General features: G+C 39.3%; 1 protein-coding gene across 3 annotated transcripts in view; it reads left to right on the top strand.

Moving 5' to 3' along the window:
- GALNT6 (polypeptide N-acetylgalactosaminyltransferase 6) overlaps nt 1-19,444 on the top strand; it is a 225,211-nt gene extending 205,767 nt beyond the window's left edge. For all 3 annotated transcript variants that reach the window (XM_056562682.1, XM_056562683.1, XM_056562681.1), the window contains exons 5-11: nt 3,284-3,518; nt 9,789-9,906; nt 13,689-13,889; nt 15,793-15,924; nt 16,397-16,498; nt 17,475-17,633; nt 17,746-19,444. In XM_056562682.1, the coding sequence (XP_056418657.1) occupies nt 3,284-3,518; nt 9,789-9,906; nt 13,689-13,889; nt 15,793-15,924; nt 16,397-16,498; nt 17,475-17,633; nt 17,746-17,859 (1,061 nt within the window). In that variant the 3' untranslated portion in view covers nt 17,860-19,444. The remainder of the gene's footprint in view (nt 1-3,283; nt 3,519-9,788; nt 9,907-13,688; nt 13,890-15,792; nt 15,925-16,396; nt 16,499-17,474; nt 17,634-17,745) is intronic.
- The last annotated feature ends 502 nt before the right edge of the window (nt 19,445-19,946 follow it).

Below are 19,946 nucleotides of genomic sequence, written 5' to 3'. Positions count from 1 at the left end.
CATACGGCGTGTTTCACTGTCCGGCGTCCAACTTGAGATGCAGAACTGATCCCTTTCATCTGAATGGGACAGTTCACAATCAGTTTCCCTCCAGTGTGCGGCGGAGAGAAGTTCTGCCAGACAACATATATGTAAAGGAGGCCTAAAATACCAATTATAGTGTGTATCAGGAAGGATCGGACAAAACTGAAAGGGGGAGGAGTTTGTCTTTATGTAAGATCCAGTCTGAAGACTGCACTGTGGGAGGATATATGGGAGGGAAACGAAAATGTGGAGTCATTATGGGTAGAGTTATATGGAGATAAATATAAAAAAAAATCTGATAGGGGTTTGCTTTAAGCCACCAAACATAATGGAAAAGGCAAAAGATCAATTACTGAGAGAGAGATTACTTCTGTCCTGAGTAATTCGTTAGACATCTATATCTCATCTGTATACCATTTTGTCCCTCCTCAGATATTTTTAGATGCTGTTAGAGTATTAGGGTCATCCTAGGTTGGGATGGTGCACCATCATCTTTTGACCATTTTTTGAGTTACCATTTTGACCAATTGTTTTTGACACTTTTTGGATTTTTTTGTGTGATACCACTGTATAATTTTTTTCTTGTTATTATATATATGTACATTTTGTGGTCTTTATCTTTTCTTTAAGACCATTTTAATTGATACTATTAAAGGCTATGTTTTATACTGTAATCTGGTAGATCAGGAGGTATTGCTTCGGTGATTATTTGTTCTATAATCCTCATGACACTCATTAAGATGGTACTCTGAACACGTAGATTTGCGTGTCTTGAGTTCGGTGATATTATTATGTAAGATCCAGTCTGAAGACTGCACTGTGGGAGGATATATGGGAGGGAAACGAAAATGTGGAGTCATTATGGGTAGAGTTATATGGAGATAAATATAAAAAAAAATCTGATAGGGGTTTGCTATAAGCCACCAAACATAATGGAAGAGGCAAAAGATCAATTACTGAGGCAAATAAACAAGGCAGCAAATCAGAATGAGGTGATAATAATGAAGGACTTTAGCTATCCTGATATAAACTGGGAGACTGAGACCTGTGAATCTCATAAAGGAAACAGGTTTCTGACTATAGCTAAAGATAATTCTGTCCCAAATGTACAGGGCCCGACCTGAGGGGGCGCTCTACTGGACTTAATATTAACTAACAGACCTGATAGAGTAACTAATTTGAAGGTAAAAGGACACATAATCATTAATATGATACATTATACCTTGTTCTGCAATAATGGAATTTCTCGAGGGGCCACAAAAACAATGAACTTTAGGAAGGCAAAGTTTGATGAACTCAGAGAAGCTCATAACAATATAAATTGGGATAATGTCCTAAAAAACAAGAATACTGACACTAAATGGGAGACTTTTAAAAATATCTTATATACCTCTTACAGTGAGAATTTATCTTTATGGGAATAAAAGGGTCAGGAATAGAAGAAAAACAATATTGATGAATAAAAATGTTAAAGGGGTACTCCGGTGAAAAACTTTTCAAATCAATTGGTGCCAGAAAGTTAAAACAGATTTGTAAATTTCTTCTATTAAAAAATCTTGATCTTTCCTGTACTTATTAGCTGCTGAATACTACAGTGGAAATTATTTTCCGTTTGAAACACAGAGCTGTCTGCTGAATCACGAGCACAGTGCTCTCTGCTGACATCTCTGTCCATTTTTAGGAACTGTCCAGGGTAAAAGGAAATCCCCATAGCAAACATATGCTGTTCTGGACAGTTCATAAAATGGACAGAGATATCAGCAGAGAGCACTGTGCTCGTGATGTCAGCAGACAGCTCTGAGTTTCAAAAAGAATTTCCGCTGTAGTATTCAGCAGCTAATAAGTACAGGAAGGATTAAGATTTTTTAATAGAAGTAACTTACAAATCTGTTTTAACTTTCTGGCACCAGTTGATTTAAAAAAAAAAGTTTTTCACCGGAGTACGCCTTTAAGGGGGCAATAAATGACAAAAATAAAGCAATTCAACTACTAAAACAGGACTGCAGTGAAGAAGCATTAAAAAGCTATAGAAAAAAATGTAGAGTATGGAAAAAAAAACAGATAAAAGCCGCAAGTAGAGACAGAAAGACTCATTGCCAAAGAGAGTAAGACTAACCCCAAAATGTTCTTTTACCTATATAAATGGCAAAAAGGTCAAAAATTAAAGTGTAGGCCCTTTAAACAATTATGAGGAAGACATTTATAGATGGGGATCAGGAAAAAGCAAATATATTTAACACATTCTTCTCCACTGTATTCACCGAGGAAAATTAAATGCCAGGTGAAATACAGCGAGATAAGATAAACTCCCCAGTACAGGTCACCTGTCTAACCCAGGAAGAAGTACAGTGCCGCCTACAAAAAATCTAAATAGAAAAATCACCAGGTCCTGATGGTATTCACCCCCATGTTCTAAAGGAATTAAGTAATGTAATAGACAGACCCTTATTTTTAATATTCAAGGAATCTATAGTGACAGGGAAGGTTCCCCAGGACTGGCACATAGCAAATGTGGTGCCAATATTTAAAAAGGGGTCAAAAGGTGACCCCTGGAATTATAGGCCTGTTAGTTTAACCTCCGTTGTATGGAATCTTACTGGACAGTCATTGTCATCTATGTAGACCTTGCATTTCGGAGCAGTCCTAGCGCCTGCCATGCACAGAATATCTGCCTGGAATTATTCTGGGCAAATATTCTGCCATGTGAATGAGGCCCTAGAGGTCATTAGGTGGACACCAATGCCAAGGTCCTCAGGCAGGTGTATCCCTACAACAAAATAATGCAGTAAAAAAGTTTTTTGAAACCAACAGTATACTATTAAAATAACTTTTATATATTGCTTTTGAGTAGTTCTCCTTTTCAGATCATGACTTCACAACACTATTTTGTAGAGCGGTAAACTTGATTTACAATGTTATGAGATTTTATCATATTATAATCTATTATGTGTTGCCTGCGAAAAGAGGAAATTGCAGCTGAGAAATTGAGAAGTTCTGTGTAAATTTTTATGTATTTTTGAGCAATTTCCATTTCGTTTATGTAGCAGCGTGAGGTGTGTGCATTCCCCTTGACAACTTGTTATTTTAGACTCCTTTTTAGTGGGGTCCATTTATTTACAATTGCACAATTTATTGAATTGCACTATTTATGATCTTTGAGGCAAATGCATTTCATTTTACCAATTTTCTGTACAGTATTTGATGTACTGACATGATAAAGTAACTTTTAATAAATGTATTCTTCAATTTGCTTTTAAAGGTGAATGTTTCCATGGCTGGCTGGAACCTTTGCTCTCAAGAATTGCTGAAGACCACACGGCTGTGGTGAGCCCAGACATTACAACAATTGACCTTAACACTTTTGAATTTTCCAAACCTGCGCAGTATGGAAAGCACCACAGTCGGGGGAACTTTGACTGGAGCTTGACATTTGGTTGGGAAGTTATCCCAGCCCATGAGAAAGAAAGAAGAAAGGATGAAACATACCCTATTAAGTAAGTATTAGGATACATCCCACATAAAGGATTAAAAGCACATGACAAATTATCTAGACAAAAAATGTCTGAATACAGTATATTTTGCGGCATACAATAACAATGCCATATATACATTAAATCTACAAGTTATGCATACTAAAAAATGTACTTTAGAACTATGATTGAATTGGCACCTATTGGCATAATGATAGGGCTGTAAGGGTAAAACTTTTCGTAACTGCTTGCCAGTTAGTACTAACATTGAAGGAAGGGAAAGAAGCCATGAAGGGCTGATTATTTGGTGTATGAGTGTTTGTTGGAATGCTTGTTCCCAATTATCAGCCTGTGTAAAAGGGCCAACCATTAGTCGATGAATGAAAGACCACTTGTTCATCAACTTATTTTTGTTGAGCCACATTTAATGTTACCAGCCATGCAGCTCCCTAAAGTGTTAATGATGATTATAAAGGGCCAAAGAATAATCCAGTGATCAAGCGTGTGGACTGGCCCGCAACTGATCAAGCCAAGTGAAGGCTTTTTAAAGGAGTACTCCGCTGCTACAGCATTCAGAACATTTTGTTCCGAATACTTGTAGCAGGGGGTCGTGACGCACATGCCACGCCCCCTCCAATGGACTTGTATTGAGGGGGTGTGGTGTGATGTTACGAGGGGGCGTGTCTGTGACGTCACATACCCCCGCTGCCGGCACCTAGCGTTCTAAACAAACACTGGGTGCTGCACAGTGATCGTGGGGGAACCAGTTGAACAGGGGATAAGATTTCTAGGGGCGGAGTACCCCTTTAAAGCATTACTTTTATTAAAAACAACTTTTGACTTTGTGAGATCAACAACTTTTGACTTGTCTGATCGAAGAGTCTCACTCCTGAGACCTGCTGTGATAGTGAGATATTAGCTGGGAATGCGGATGGCATTGCACTCTGCTCTCTAGGGACAACTGTCCTTTGTTCTCCTGATTAGTGCACAATGGAGCACGATCCATTATGTTTTTTTTTTTTTTTTTTTTTTGCTTGATGTACTTTTAAGAAACCTTTTTTTTTAAATATGCAGACTTATGAGACCAGCCACAGATCTGTCAAACGATATCACTGAACAGGCAAAATGTACTATAATATTACACAGTTTCAATTAAAATCACCAGACAGCCCTTTATCACTTTAGTAGTAGTCTTTCAGAGCAGGAGCTGCTTTTGCTTCTGACTCGAAGAAAGGGGGTTCTCAATGTGAGTCCTTTCTCTGTAATCTCTGTTCTAACTTGGCATTTATTCAGGAATTGTCCTGACAGGATATCTACTACAAAAGATCGTGGGATACCTTTTATGAAAAGGTAATGGACTCTTTAAGCATTGCAGTATTCCTATATACTGTAATGCCAGCCTTGGCCATATTAACAACCTGTGCTGCCCTAGGCATTTGGATTGACTACACCTTTAGGGTGATTCCACGACTGTCAGATTTATTTTTTATTTATTTATTTTTTTTTTTATGCAATTGTGTCACAAATATACAGCAGAATTCTGATTTTGTTCGAGATTTAACATGTGTATATAGTCTATATACAAAAAATGGCTAAATTAATGATGAATCCACAAGCTAGTGAGCATTCTGCTGTTGCAATTTTGCAGGTACATTTTGCAGAAATTATAACCCATGGGAATTCAAACCAAGGTGGAAAATATTCTTTTTAACTCTAGGCCACAACATGGAGACATAGGTGATATATATGAATATATACATTTTTTTCCACTGAAGTGCTGCCCTCCTTAATACTGCTGCTCTATGCACAGACCCACGGGGACCTAATGGCAAATACAGCCCTGGTGCCTACTTGTTCCTAGTCATCTCCTTTAAAATAGGACTTTAAAGCTGATGCCCTGAAATGCCCTGAAAAGAGAATCCCTCAAACCATTTTGGGTCTCTATGCAGTTTTTACGAATATCTAGATAATCCTAGCATGTATGTAGCAGTATGATGTTTTGCAGTATTAAATGCCTCCACAGCTATAAAAATATATTGAGTTCTTCCATACTTCATTTAAATCTTATCTAGCTAACCCAGCTGCCAAGGTGGTGACTAGAGATGAGCGAACTTACAGTAAATTCAATTAGTCACAAACTTCTCGGCTCGGCAGTTGATGACTTTTCCTGCATAAATTAGTTCAGCTTTCAGGTGCTCCGTGGGCTGGAAAAGGTGGATACAGTCCTAGGAAAGAGTCTCCTAGGACTGTATCCACCTTTTCCAGCCCACGGGAGCACCTGAAAGCTGAACTAATTTATGCAGAATAAGTAATCAACTGCCGAGCCGAGAAGTTTGTGACGAATCGAATTTACTGTAAGTTCGCTCATCTCTAGTGGTGACACTCCTTTTAATGACCTATTACTTTAACAAACAGTGAATAAGCTTATTTGAGCTTAAGGTTGCTCTGAACTTTACCTCTATTGGTTGCTCTAAGTATTTTATTCACAGATAACTCTGATGTAAAGGGTTAAAAAAAAGGCTTCAGTCCATTTTATTAATGATTATTTCATTCAGAATATCTCCATGCTGCTTTATTCTGTCTGTTTGCTGAGTTTTGCATTTCTGGGTTGAAGTTGGTACAGTTTTAGTTGCATAGTTTTTATGCCTAATAACAAAGGGTATATATAGATGACAGTCATGATATCATGTGTTTAGTGATGTCACATGACATTTATAAAGCCAGGCCCTTGCAGTAATATTCTGTCTTAATAGTCCTGTCTGTGAGGCCGTTCTCTACAGCCAAGTCCTTTTGCATTTACAGGTCAAAATGTTCTTTGGAAACGTGGCACTTACTCGCCTCTATTACTTAGAGAAAGCATTTGACATTGTGTAGCGGTATAATCATGGTACTTATCTAGAACTGGGTGTTAAACAGGTACATAGGTCACCTACTTAATAGAGCCAGAGATGATCTATTGCTGGTGTGAATAGTGCTGCAAGTGAAGTGACAGAGGGTGGGTCCAGCTGTGTGGCTGGGATGACATATGCACTTGCATTGCCAACAAGCTATGTTATCTCAGCTTTTTAGAACACAAGTTGATTCATTGCTTACACACCCTTGCCTTTCCTGGCTAGAACGTCACTGTGACACTCTGACTGGCTAAGTCTATAAATACAACACAAGTAGAGAAACACAGCCGCACATCCACCATTGGTATTTTGATCTACTTGCTTCTCGGCATAATTTAAAAAACGAACAGGGTGTTAGTATACATTTTCATCAAAAAGTACAAGTCCACTCGCCACGTCAAGGCCACCTAGTCAGAGTGGGTCCTTAACCAAAGAATGGCGTAGTGCTGGGATGCCTCTGAGATACCATGCCCACAGGGAGGAATGACCCAGTGGCCAGGTAGCCTCACTGCTGCCCAACCAAGCCCTTGGCTTTGGGCCGCACCACTCCACAGACAAAGCATCACAGAAACAATGGCCGCCACAGAGAACCACACCAGTGTGAACACCTACCATGTGCTCCCTGCCAGAGGGCTGGGAGAATGATAGGAGGAGTCTCCTGCTAATTAAAAATGCCTGGGCCGAATGGGTGGAGTGGAGTGCTGGCCATGGAAGAAGGGAGAGACTACATATGTACAACACAAATAGAGAAACATAGCCGCACATCCACCATTTGTATTAAAAGTAACTGTTTCAGGCCATTAGGAAGGATTTGACTAGTGACTCTAAAATCTTTCTATAATGTATCACCAGCAAAATACAAACAATCAGAATGTATAATATGACTGTCACAATCTCTGATAGAAATGTGGCAGGTCACAGCACCACTCTAGTCATATTACTCAGACACACCTATAAAGACGTTCAACAGGTTGTGTTCCAATATGCAACAATCCCGTAGCCTCCCCCGGTATGTAGTGCTACTACGTAATATGGTGATCATAATCATAAGTAAAATAAGGAGAAATAAAAGTACGAAGCACTAACCGGTTAATCTTGAAGCAGGAAACTCTTTATTGTCTTCAACCGGTACATCATGTGCGGGGGAGTGGACTGCTGGGAACGACTTCGGGCGAAGCACGAAGTCGCTCCCGGCAGTCCGCTCCCCCCCGCACATGATGTAACGGTTGAAGACCATAAAGAGTTTCCTGCTTCAAGATTAACCGGTTAGTGCTCCGTACTTTTATTTCTCCTGATTTTGTGTATAATATGACTGTATTAAGGCGTTGTGGGGGGCACTGCTTTGTGAGTGGGTGAACATTCCAATTCTGGATATATTGCATACAAGCTAATTTTGCATATAGTGTGAATAAATAATGCCCAGTTTTGCCTCTTGGCCTGACAGTCACGTGATACACAAAGTATATGACCTGGCCATATTATCTGGTAAACAAAATCAACAAGTTGCCAGAACCATCTATTAAAATGTAGTGACCATAATGCACAGCTATAAACCATCCTAATACTGCAACCTTACTTATAATCCAGTTATAAGCCATCATGTGTGGATAAGTGGCACTTGGTTGTCAGACGGTAAGCCAACAAATTTCAGTTCAGATATATATTTTAAGGAAATTGTCTGTCTTTGAAAAGGAAGAAAACTGTTTCTGCTTAACAGAATATTACACGCGTAACCTGCTCTGTGCTTACAAGCAGATGGTGTCTCTCTTTAACTCGTATACAAATCATTTATGTCAATGGCATTTTATGAGCCGTATTTTTCCTTATTAAAGATAACTCTTCCCCAGGGACAGTATTGCTATTGGTAAATCTGTATCCTCTGAACCTCGCACTGCTAGCCAGATGCCCGCCTTAGTTTATGTTGGCCCAAATGGTTGAAACAGATTTGCCTATACATGGGTAGCCTGGTTAGTTAAAGGGTTATTCCAGGAAAAAACATATATATATATATATCAACTGGCTCCAGAAAGTTAAACAGATTAGTAAATTTCTTCTATTAAAAATTCTTAATCCTTTCAGTACATATGAGCTTCTGAAGTTAAGGTTGTTCATTTCTGTCTAAATCCTCTCTGATGACACCTGTCTCGGGAAACGCCCAGTTTAGAAGCAAATCGCCATAGCAACCCTCTTCTAAACTGGGTGTTTCCCGAGACACGTGTCATCAGAGAGGACTTAGACAGAAAAGAACAACCTTAACTTCAGAAGCTCATATGTACTGAAAGGATTAAGATTTTTTAATAGAAGAAATGTACAAATCTGTTTAACTTTCTGGAGCCAGTTGATATATATAAAAAAGTATTTTCCTGGAATACCCCTTTAAAGGGGTTCTCCGCTGGAAAACTTTAACTTTCTGGCACCAGTTGATTTAAAAAAAAAAAAAAAACTGATTTCTAATTTACTTCTATTAGAAAATCTTAATCCTCCCAGTACTTATTAGCTGCTGAATACTACAGCAGAAATTTTCTTTTTGAAACACAGAGCTCTCTGCTGACATTATGACCACAGTGCTCTCTGCTGACATCTCTGTCCATTTTAGGAACTGTCCAAAACAGCATATATTTGCTATGGGGATTTTCTCCTACTCTGGACAGTTCTTAAAATGGACAGAGATGTCAGCAGAGAGCACTGTGCTCATGGTGTCAGCAGACAGCTCTGTGTTTCAAATGGAAAATAATTTCCACTGTAGTATTCAGCAGCTAATAAGTACTGGAAGGATTAAGATTTTTTTTAATATAAGTAATTAAAAAATCTGTTTAACTTTCTGGCACCAGTTGATTTAAATAAAAAAAAGTTTTTCACTGGAGTACCCCTTTAAAGCCAACCGTCAGCAGGAAAACTGAAATGTAAATAAGTACATGGCTAAATAAGACTAGTCTTTTTGTAATTATGAGCCAAATTTGCATAGTTACAAAAAGGCTTAATTGCCCAGGGGTGTTCCCTAGCACACAACCGGTCTTCTTCATCACTGCCTTATTACCCACTTGCATCTGTATACCCCCTTTTATTGCCTACTGATAAAAATAACTATTGCATTTAAAAAAAATAAAAAAAAGATGCTGGAATCCTGGTGACTAGTTCTGTCCGGGCCATTATTTACACCACTGTTTTCCTACTGAAAGTTCCGCTTTAAAGCTTGCTCAGAGTATAACTGGCACCATAAAGGTATTTTTGTGCTCATATTTTATAGCTTATTGAGCTTCAGTCTTTACAAATTACATTAACCCCTGTATTCTGATATGTCTTAAGATCGACAGGGACCAGCTGCCCCTATCTGTTGAGAATAAATGCTTTTAGTTTTTATTTTTTATAAAAATTTTCCTAATTTTATATATTTTTTTCCTAGGTCACCAACTTTTGCTGGAGGTCTCTTTTCTATCTCCAAAGCTTACTTTGAGCACATTGGCTCTTATGATGATCAGATGGAAATATGGGGAGGAGAGAATGTAGAGATGTCTTTTCGGGTATGTCCTAAGTCCTCACCTTCGCATAAAAAATAAAATAAAATCGTTGATGTATGCCCTTATTTTGCAGCATATTAAAGCTAAAACACAGAACATTTTACGTAACCATTATTATACAAATGTTATGCTGTTTCTATGCAATGGAAGTTGTTTTAAGAAGACTTTATATTAGGGATGTCCCGATACCATTTTTTTAAGACAGAGTACCGATACATTAATTCTAGTACTCGTCGATACCAAGTACGAGTACTTGTCAGGATCCGGATAGGTATGCAGTGAGGATACTGGTGGTGGATCCTCTGTGTCAGTGAGGTGATGACGTGGGCCGTACCAGGGGAACGGAATCTAAGGGGTTACTGGTTTTCACCAGAGCCCGCCGCAAAGTGGGATGGACTTGCAGCGGCAGGTAACCCCCAGGTCGTTCCACCCGATAGCGACTCAACACCAGCTGACGGCTGAGACAGGCGCGGTACAAGGGACAAGGCATGAGCAAGGTCGGACGTAGCAGAAGGTCAGGGCAGGCAGCAAGGATCGTAGTCAGGGGCAACAGCAGAGGGTCTGGAACACTGGCTTGGAACATACACAAGAACACTTTCACTGGCACTGAGGCAACAAGATCTGGCGATACCAGGAAGGGGAAGTGGGTTTTTATAATGAGGACACAGGTGAATGTACTGATTGGGCCAGGTGCCAATCAATGGCGCACTGGCCCTTTAAATCTCAGAGAGCCGACGCGCGCGCCCTAGGGAGCAGGGCCGCGCGAGCCGGGACTAAACAGACTGAGGACGGGACAGGTGAGGGGATTGGAATGCGAGCTGCGGGCGGGCGCGTCCCGCTACGCGGGTCGCATGCCCACCGGTGACACTAATGCAGCGCTCCCGGTCAGCGGGTCTGACCGGGGCGCTGCATGGAGGTGAACGCCGCGAGCGCTCCGGGGAGGAGCAGGGACCCGGAGCGCTCGGCGTAACAGTACTTATATTTTAAAGGGAATCTGACAGCAGGGTGACCCGGTTTCTGGCGCTGGTTACCGTACGATATGTAGGTTCCTTGTTGTGTACAATGGAGGCGGCTGCTGTAATATGAGCCAAGATTTCTCTCTTCTCCATTGGACAGAACAGGGAATTTGTATTGGCGGCGAGAACGATGACTGATGATCACATGGTGAGCAGCGGTAGAAACCGGGTCACCTGCATCTACCTATAAATTAGTTAGTGCAAGTGGCTCTGCTGTAAGTGTCTTTAATAGTAGGTAGTATCCCCTTGTAAGTAGTATAGATAGTTGAAGACATTAGACAGCAGCCCACCCTGTAGACAGCAGCCCCCCTGCAGACATTTGTATCAGCCCCCCCTTTTAGCCGGCAGGGCCCCCCTTTTAGCCGGCAGGGCCCGCCTTTTTGCAAAATGAGTGTTAACCATTTTTTTTCCCAAGGACCAAAATCTATATACATAAAAAGTTTATTTTTATCTAATTCAACATTAATACGTTAATAACAAGTTTAAAGGGGTTGTCCCACCTCATGGTTTCAGCTTTTTGCATCACTCTTGCTCTACTTTCTGGTTAGGGCCCGATCTGGACATTCAATTTAGAAAGCCAGTTCACTGTGGGTGGGGGATGGCAGTTTTGGCATGATGTCGGGAGCTGTTAGCATCTGTAATGCTCTTTAAATAAGTTGCAGATGGCATCAGGGCATGTGTACTGTGCCTGGAGCCGTCTGTGATGAGCGCACTCCTGAGATCCCAGCCACATGGACCTCTGCTGCCCAGAGATGGTGACATTAGCAGCCTTGTCATTCGCTTCAAAGGCAGAGCGGTGGTCAGTTATCTAGGCAAAGAGCTTTAAACGTATTGAAGGAGATTTATCATTCTTTTCAAACGTATGGTTTTTACTGTATATGACAATTTTTTGACAATTTTTTTTACAAGTAGCGTTGCTAGAGAGTGACTGGGAGGGGGGGGGGGCGTACCACATCGGGATCAGGACCCCAACTATTCCACAACAACCCATCCACCCTCCTCAGAAATGTTAAAATATTAAAAACATACTATGCCGCACCACGAATATCCGTACTCTGGAGGCTTTTATGTTTAATTTTGAGCCCGCATCTTGTGACGTTGTTGGGCGGAGTCTTGCATCGCTGCATTGAGGCCGGAGTTTATGTCAATCAGGAACAATAGTGAAGCCACAAAAAAAAAAAAGCTCTGTACATTACCCACCCCAAAATGTGCCTGAAGCTGTATTACTATGGATGGATTTTTTTTTTTTTTTTTTTAAGGAAAATGTTAATGCCACATATGGGTTATTTACGTAGTCTGTAAAAATTCTTACACAATTATTTTTTGCCTTAATCTTTAACACAAAATTAATTTTAAAATGTAGTGGGTACGCCAGCATGTACGTGTCCTAAAACTAACAAGGTGTGCAGTGTGTATTTTCAACCTTAAAATAGTTATTAGTTATATATAATACATTTTTTCTATAATTAACATTAACATTAATGTAGTAGCTTTATTTCATGATGCAGAACAAGAACCGTTATTAAAGTGGGTGTTAATTTCCTTTTCTGCAGACGTATGCACTTTCTATAAGCCAGGTTGGACCTGGAATGCATATGTGACTTTTAAATGGAGATGCGACACTTTGTCTTCATAAATAGTTACCACTGCAAAGTAAAAAAAAAAAAAATTTTCTACATGAGCAGATTTCAGAAATTTGCTTTGGTATAAGCAAAAATCTTGCAGCATGTATAGAAAATGTCACACGAGCGACTTTTTTGTGCAAAACAAAATCTACTACGGAGCTTGATAAATCTCCTTCAATTGTGAATAAAATGTGTTTGCAAAATTGATAATTTGCATATGCCCCCCCAAAAAAGTGTTATGAGGGAGATGGAAATACTCCGTAAAGGAGTACTGCAGCCATAGACAACTTATCCCTTATCTGCAGTATAGGGGGATAAGTATCTTCTGACCAGTGGAACCCCCCAGCCATAGGGGATAAGTTGTCTAATGCTGCAGTACGCCTTTAAATGTTTATACATTAAGTATATTGCTTACATATATATTTCTATTATCTATTAATCTCCTTCACTAGTACATTTGAATGCTATACAGTGATCCCTCAACTTACAATGGCCTCAACATACAATAGTTTCAACATACAATGGTCTTTTCTGGACCATTGTAACTTGAAACCAGACTCAACATACAATACTACAGACACAGGTCCAGATCTGTGAAACGTGTCAATGGCTGGAAGAACTGACCAATTAGAATGGACATTTTACTGGTAAAGCACTTTATTACTGAAGTGTATGCACTGACTGGCTGTCTGTTAGTGCCTCCCTTCAGTACAGGGTGGTACAATATGTTCTGTACTACTCCTTACCTGGGCCAGGGTTAGCTGCTCCTTTGGACATCAGGTGAGGGCGGCTCCATTTTACTTTTTTGGGACACTGTGCTGTACAGGACCCTGAAGAAGATCCTGTCCTCTACATGAGGTGATTGTGACAGTGATTACAGCTCACAGCCGATCTTTTGTACTTTTATATGTAAGGATTTGCTTTATCTATACTAGTTATCTACTTATTTTTCTTTAATACTCACCTTTTCCTATTTTTGGATGACATTTTGGTGGCTTCAGAACCAATTACCAGGTTTCCATAGAGTTATGGTCTCAACATACCATGGTAGTCTTGGAACCAATTAATATTGTAACTTGAGGGACTACTGTATTTTCATTCTTATTGATATATTTCAATTCTTATTGATACATTCTCATTTTAGGTCTGGCAATGTGGTGGACAGCTGGAGATCATACCTTGCTCGGTTGTTGGCCATGTATTCCGTACAAAAAGCCCTCATTCTTTCCCCAAAGGTACCCAAGTGATTACTAGAAACCAGGTCCGTTTGGCAGAAGTTTGGATGGACGACTATAAAGAGATTTACTATCGAAGGAACCAACAAGCGGCCAAAATGGTTAAAGAGGTAAGTTGTACAAGATTCTAAATTCTGTGGTCTAATCATAGTTACCCTTTTATATGATTGGCAATGCGAATCCCTTGGGAGTCATATAAAAAATAAATATATAATTTTCATTGCCTGAAGCTATTTATTAAATTCCTCTTTTCTAACAAAAATAACATCTTGGTTACTGGTAGAAAAGACATATGTGTTTTTTTTTTTTTTTTTTTTTTTTTTTAAAGCTTTTTACAAATAATATAACCTATTGCAAGCATTAACGATCTAATTGTAAATATAGAACCAGATTTACAGTATACTGTGCTGGACTGAGCCTGTTTGGCTGAAAGACGACTGACCATATGTAAAGAACATGTGCCCAATCACTTTTAGATATCTAAAAAAAATGTACAGGGTGGGCCATTTATATGGATACACCTTAATAAAATGGGAATGGTTGGTGATATTAACTTCCTGTTTGTGGCACATTAGTATATGTGAGAGGGGCAAACTTCTCAAGATGGGTGGTGACCATGGCGGCCATTTTGAAGTCGGTCATTTTGAAACCAACTTTAGTTTTTTTAATAGGGAGAGGGTCATGTGACATCAATACTTATTTGGAATTTCACAAGAAAAACAATGATGTGCTTGGTTTTAACGTAACTTTATTCTTTCATGAGTTACTTACAAGTTTCTGACCACTTATAAAATGTGTTCAATGTGCTGCCCATTGTGTTGGATTGTCAATGCAACCCTCTTCTCCCACTCTTCACACACTGATAGCAACACCGCAGGAGAAATACTAGCACAGGCTTCCAGTATCTGTAGTTTCAGGTGCTGCACATCTCGTATCTTCACAGCATAGACAATTGCTTGCAAAGATAAGTCTAAGGGGCTCAGATCGGGAGACCTTGGGGGCCATTCATCTGGCCCTCAACGACCAATCCACTTTCCAGGAAACTGTTTATCTAGGAATGCTCGGACCTGACACCCATAATGTGGTGGTCACCATCTTGCTGGAAAAACTCAGGGAACGTGCCAGCTTCAGTGCATAAAGAGTGAAACACATCAAGTGGATTGGTCTCCCTGGGCCAGTTGAATGGCCCCAGAGGTCTCCCGATCTGAGCCCCTTTTATCTTTGGGGTCATCTGAAGACAATTGTCTATGCTGTGAAGATACGAGAAGTGGAACTACGGATACTGGAAGCCTGTGCTAGCATTTCTCCTGCGGTGTTGCTATCAGTGTGTGAAGAGTGGGAGAAGAGGGTTGCATTGACAATCCAGCACAATGGGCAGCACATTGAACACATTTTATAAGTGGTCAGAAACTTGTAAATAACTCATGAAAGAATAAAGTTACGTTAAAACCATGCACATCATTGGTTTTTATTGTGAAATTCCCAATAAGTTTGATGCGTCACATGACCCTCTTCCTATTGAAAAAACAAAAGTTGGATTCAAAATGGCCGCCATGGTCACCACCCATCTTGAAAAGTTTCCCCCCTCACATATACTTATGTGCCACAAACAGGAAGTTAATATCACCAACCATTCCCATTTTATTAAGGTGTATCCATATAAATGGCCCACCCTGTATAATTGCCCACAATGGATAATATTAAGGTCAAGTAGCATTATTATAGGGCGTTTTCTGCTGCATCTTTATTATGTCCACTGGCCGCATTATTATGCCAAAACTCTGGTATAGTTGTGAGTCAGTTTGACCCTACTCATACACTTGTTTATATGTGTGCCTCAAGACTACCAGCTACCAAAAGTATGTGCCAAGTTGAGTGTCTACTCCACTCATTCAGTATATTATACATAACTAAAAGAAACTTATTCCTAAAATAGTCAAAACCGTGTGGGTGGCGGATCATGTAGAAAATGTATACGCTTTTAAACTTTTATTATTGTATATATATTTACAGAAAAACTATGGTGATCTTTATCCAAGACTGAAGCTGAGAGAGGACTTAAAGTGTAAGAACTTTTCATGGTACTTACAGAATGTCTACCCCGAGATGTTCATCCCGGACCTCTCGCCAACATATTACGGAGCAGTAAGTGATGCCAGAATACTTTTACAATGCCATGAACAAGCGCTTAGAAACTCTGAATGTTATACATAATAAATATATATATATATATATATATATATATATATATATATATATATATTCACCAAAATACAATTTATAAAAAAAATCACCAATCCACCTCTTTGAGACGACTACCCCCTTATCCAGACCAGATTTTGTGTGAAAAATGTTTAGTCCACCATATATTATGTATAGTGGCCATTTTCTTTGAGTAGACCACCCCCATGGAAGACCACTTTTCAATGTAATTGTGTGGTCTTCTCAAAGAGATTTTATTTTTTTAAATTACAATTAGAACACATCCCCATTTCCCCTGCAGTATTTGTATGAGGATTTGTTGAACTCCAATTTAGAGAATTTTACTACCTTACAAGGCATTAAATATTGTTTTTACAGTACACTGAATATACTAATATGTTAATATTTCTCCTAGATAAAAAATGAAGGATCACAAAGCTGCTTAGATGTTGGTGAAAACAACCATGGAGGAAAACCTCTTATCATGTACCCTTGCCATGGCATGGGAGGAAACCAGGTAAACACAGAAAACTATTGATAAAGTAATCCTATCCATATCCAACATTTATTATATTTTATTTTAAAAAATATTGATAAAAAAAAGCCATTAATGCCATGGAAACATTTTGTATAACTTTTTTTTATATTTTGTTCTTGCTTAGTACCTCTTATAACGCAGAAAAATAGTTAGTGTTTTTAGGTCTTTATATGAAAATTTTTGCTTAGTTTCTCTTCTACAACCTCTACAGTTTTCAGACAGAGTTCATGTATCTGCTTTACTCCCCATCTACAGCCTGTGTGAGCTGTCCAGTAAGGATTCTATTCCTCATCCCCAATCTTACATGGTGTCTAACACTATCGTCATCCCTGCTATTATCTTTTTGAGTAGAAAGTCCAGCAGACAGATTTATCTAATCTCTCTGATTAACACTTCAATCCCAATCACAACCAGTCTCTCTTGCCCAGCTGCTGATGCTGCCACCACCATACTTCACTGTAGCGATCGAATTGGGAAGGTGCTGAGCAGGGCATTTTTTCTCTACATTCATAATTTTACTATGTGTAAGGCTCTATTCATACCATACTTGGGCTTCTGACATACATATATACTATGACAACCATGGCCATAAAGTACTCTTTGCCCGACCTATGCCATGAATGATATGTCAATATATGTATTTTGCACTTCGCGGGCACTAATTTCAACTTTGTACATAAATATGTTGCCTAAATGTGGTGTTGACCTTGCCGAGACCTGTTCCCTCGTATAACAGGCTTTAAGCAGCTTTTAAAATGTTATTCTTTGATTTTTAAAGCGACAACGCCATCTGCAGGCAATTTGATTGTAATACTTCACACATTTTCACAATATTTTATGTTTATAAATTGCCCTATATCACCTGTTTGTTAGTTTTTTTTTTGTTTTTGTTTATTTTCTGGTTTCATTTTTTCCACTGCCATTAAATTGTAAAACTCTTGTTTATGTTTTGCAGTACTTTGAATATACCAAACAAAAGGAGCTGCGCCATAATATAGGGAAGCAACTGTGCTTATGTTCCAAGTACGGCCCAGGCCAGGTAGAGCTCAGAGAGTGCCAGTACAAGGGTAAAGGGTCAAGCGTACCGGGCAATGAAGAGTGGGAGTTCACAAAGGTACAGTGGCACTTGCAAGCCAAAAAAAAAAATACTTATTTATGCTAGGTTCCCAGGTTCTAAAGTTGGCATATAGTAAATGTGTTTTGTGGCTTTTTTTTTTTTCCAACAGGAACGATTACTAAAAAACACTGGCTCAAATTTATGTTTAACCTCTCGGGGAGAACACCCAGCCACTACAGAATGCAATCCTGGAGATGTACATCAACGATGGGGCTTCAGCTAATTCCCATGGATATTGACTCTAAGTGGGGGCTCCATCTTTTCAGTGCCTTTCATTCCACTGGATCCTTCTGAGGAATCTGAAGATAAGTGACCATGGGAGCCAGAAAACCTTTCAACTCCTATCTTCCACTGATACGTTTACATTTTAGAACGGTGCCTTGAAGGAAGAACTAATAACCAAAAACAAAAAGAAAAACCATGTCCATCAAAATGCATTCACAAATAAACTCTGAAACTAGTTGGACTTTGCAGAGCAATGTGGGTGCTGGGGTGCCCCTCATTTGATATTTAATAATATGAACAAGGGTGATTTGCACTAGCTGCTCTTCTATACACTACAAGGGTGCGATATACAAGTGTCATTGATCATATCTTTGTAGTCATGGAGGTTCATGGGGTCCTCTGTGAAGTAAAGTGCTGCTTTGGATTATGTGTAGCTAAATCCGAGGATTCCTAGAGCAGGCTTGAGGAACCTCTGGATTTCCATCTGCTGTGGATTCACGTGTCGGCAAAACATCCACAGCAGTGGGAAAGCTATGGCATAACTCTAGAGCATATCAAGGTGTCCTTCCTTAATGTATGGTCAAGCTGAGGGTTGTCTTACACTGGATTACACTAGCTCTCTCTTATAGACATTTAAAGGACAATTCTGCTGGAGTGTAGTGATACTGGTTCTACTAGTACATATATCTTCAAACTTCCACCAGCAAAAAGAAACACAACCTGCTGTAAGGATCCTGGCTGCATCTTCCACCTCAAATGCACTTGGCCTTCTTCTTTTTGTGTTTTTTGTTTTCTTCTTTTGTAGGCAGCCTGTAGGGTAGTTGTAACCCGTCAGGACTTATGATCCCCAACATAAAAAAAATCTTAGTAGCCTAGTTTTTTTTTTTTTTTTTTTTGAGCAGAATTATTTATATGGAACATGAGACTTAAATCATTGCATTTTCTTTTACATTTTTATAAAAGATTTTCAAACTGAGGTTAGTTTTTGGATACCACTGTATGTTTTAAAGGCAATGGTAAATTCTTTGAAGATCACCTGACCCCTATACATGCTAGAGACAAAAATGTAGGTAATGACATCTACCATGATACTGGTTCCTACGTTGCTATATCATAACAGGTAGATGACAGGTGCTCTTTTTATAATTTTTCCCATTAGATACATGATGAATCCGAACTGCAGCTTTTGTATCCTGCACCCAGTTTTAATTTGTCTTTTTAATTTTTTTATTTCTTATTATTAGAATGAAGGGTTATTATTTTGTTTTCCTGTTATTTTCATGATGGTTAATATGAGGCTGAATCACTGTGACTTTATATCAGTTCTTCGGACAGTAAGGACTATGCCTAAATTAGGCTTCCTTCGGTAGAGCAGAATGTCCTAAATGATTCTGTGTATTTATAATTTTGAAATCAAAAATTGTGTGTAAAATATTGGTTACAGCTCTGGTCTGTTAGGCAAATTAAAATACTATTTTTCATTGTGTTAAAAGAAAAACTTGGTGTTTTGTGTCTTAAAGCACAATATCAAAGTGCAATTAAATGTGTAAATTCCCAGCATGTGCTGTGAATATGCTAAAATAATTTAGTAAGCTTATAGCTTTCCAGCTATTACAGAACTACAACTTCTATGCCCTGACAGCTAAAGTTTTGCCAACGGTGGGTTTGGCTGACTGTCAGCCTAAGATGTTGGGGCATCTTTACTGCCTGTGCTCCATATTGAAGAGATGTCTCTATAAAGTAAATGTAGCACTGTTTAAAAAGAAAAAAAAATCTATACTTGCCTAACCCTCACTACCATGATGAGAGTAGCAGTTGAGGCGAGAAGACTCCTATGGCCTGCACTGTAGGCAGCATGGTGCAGGCTACAGCCTCTGTGTTAGCCCTGCGTCTGTCAAGTTTGCATAAGTGTTAGGGCCCAATTGATCGCCAGCCCTGTCACACAGGTTGATATCCATTTTGGCTGATGTTGCCCTGTGTCATAGGGCTGGCGATCAGCCAATAAACAAATAGATGATCATTTATTGGCTGATTGGGTCATTTTGACATGCTTAAAAATCAGTCGCACACATCCCTGTGTATTAG

Source organism: Hyla sarda, chromosome 2, assembly GCF_029499605.1.
Source record: "Hyla sarda isolate aHylSar1 chromosome 2, aHylSar1.hap1, whole genome shotgun sequence".
In the NCBI taxonomy this organism is placed as follows: Eukaryota; Metazoa; Chordata; class Amphibia; order Anura; family Hylidae; genus Hyla; species Hyla sarda.
The sequence above is the reverse complement of the archived record's forward strand: the minus strand, read 5'-3'. Positions and strand labels throughout refer to the sequence as shown.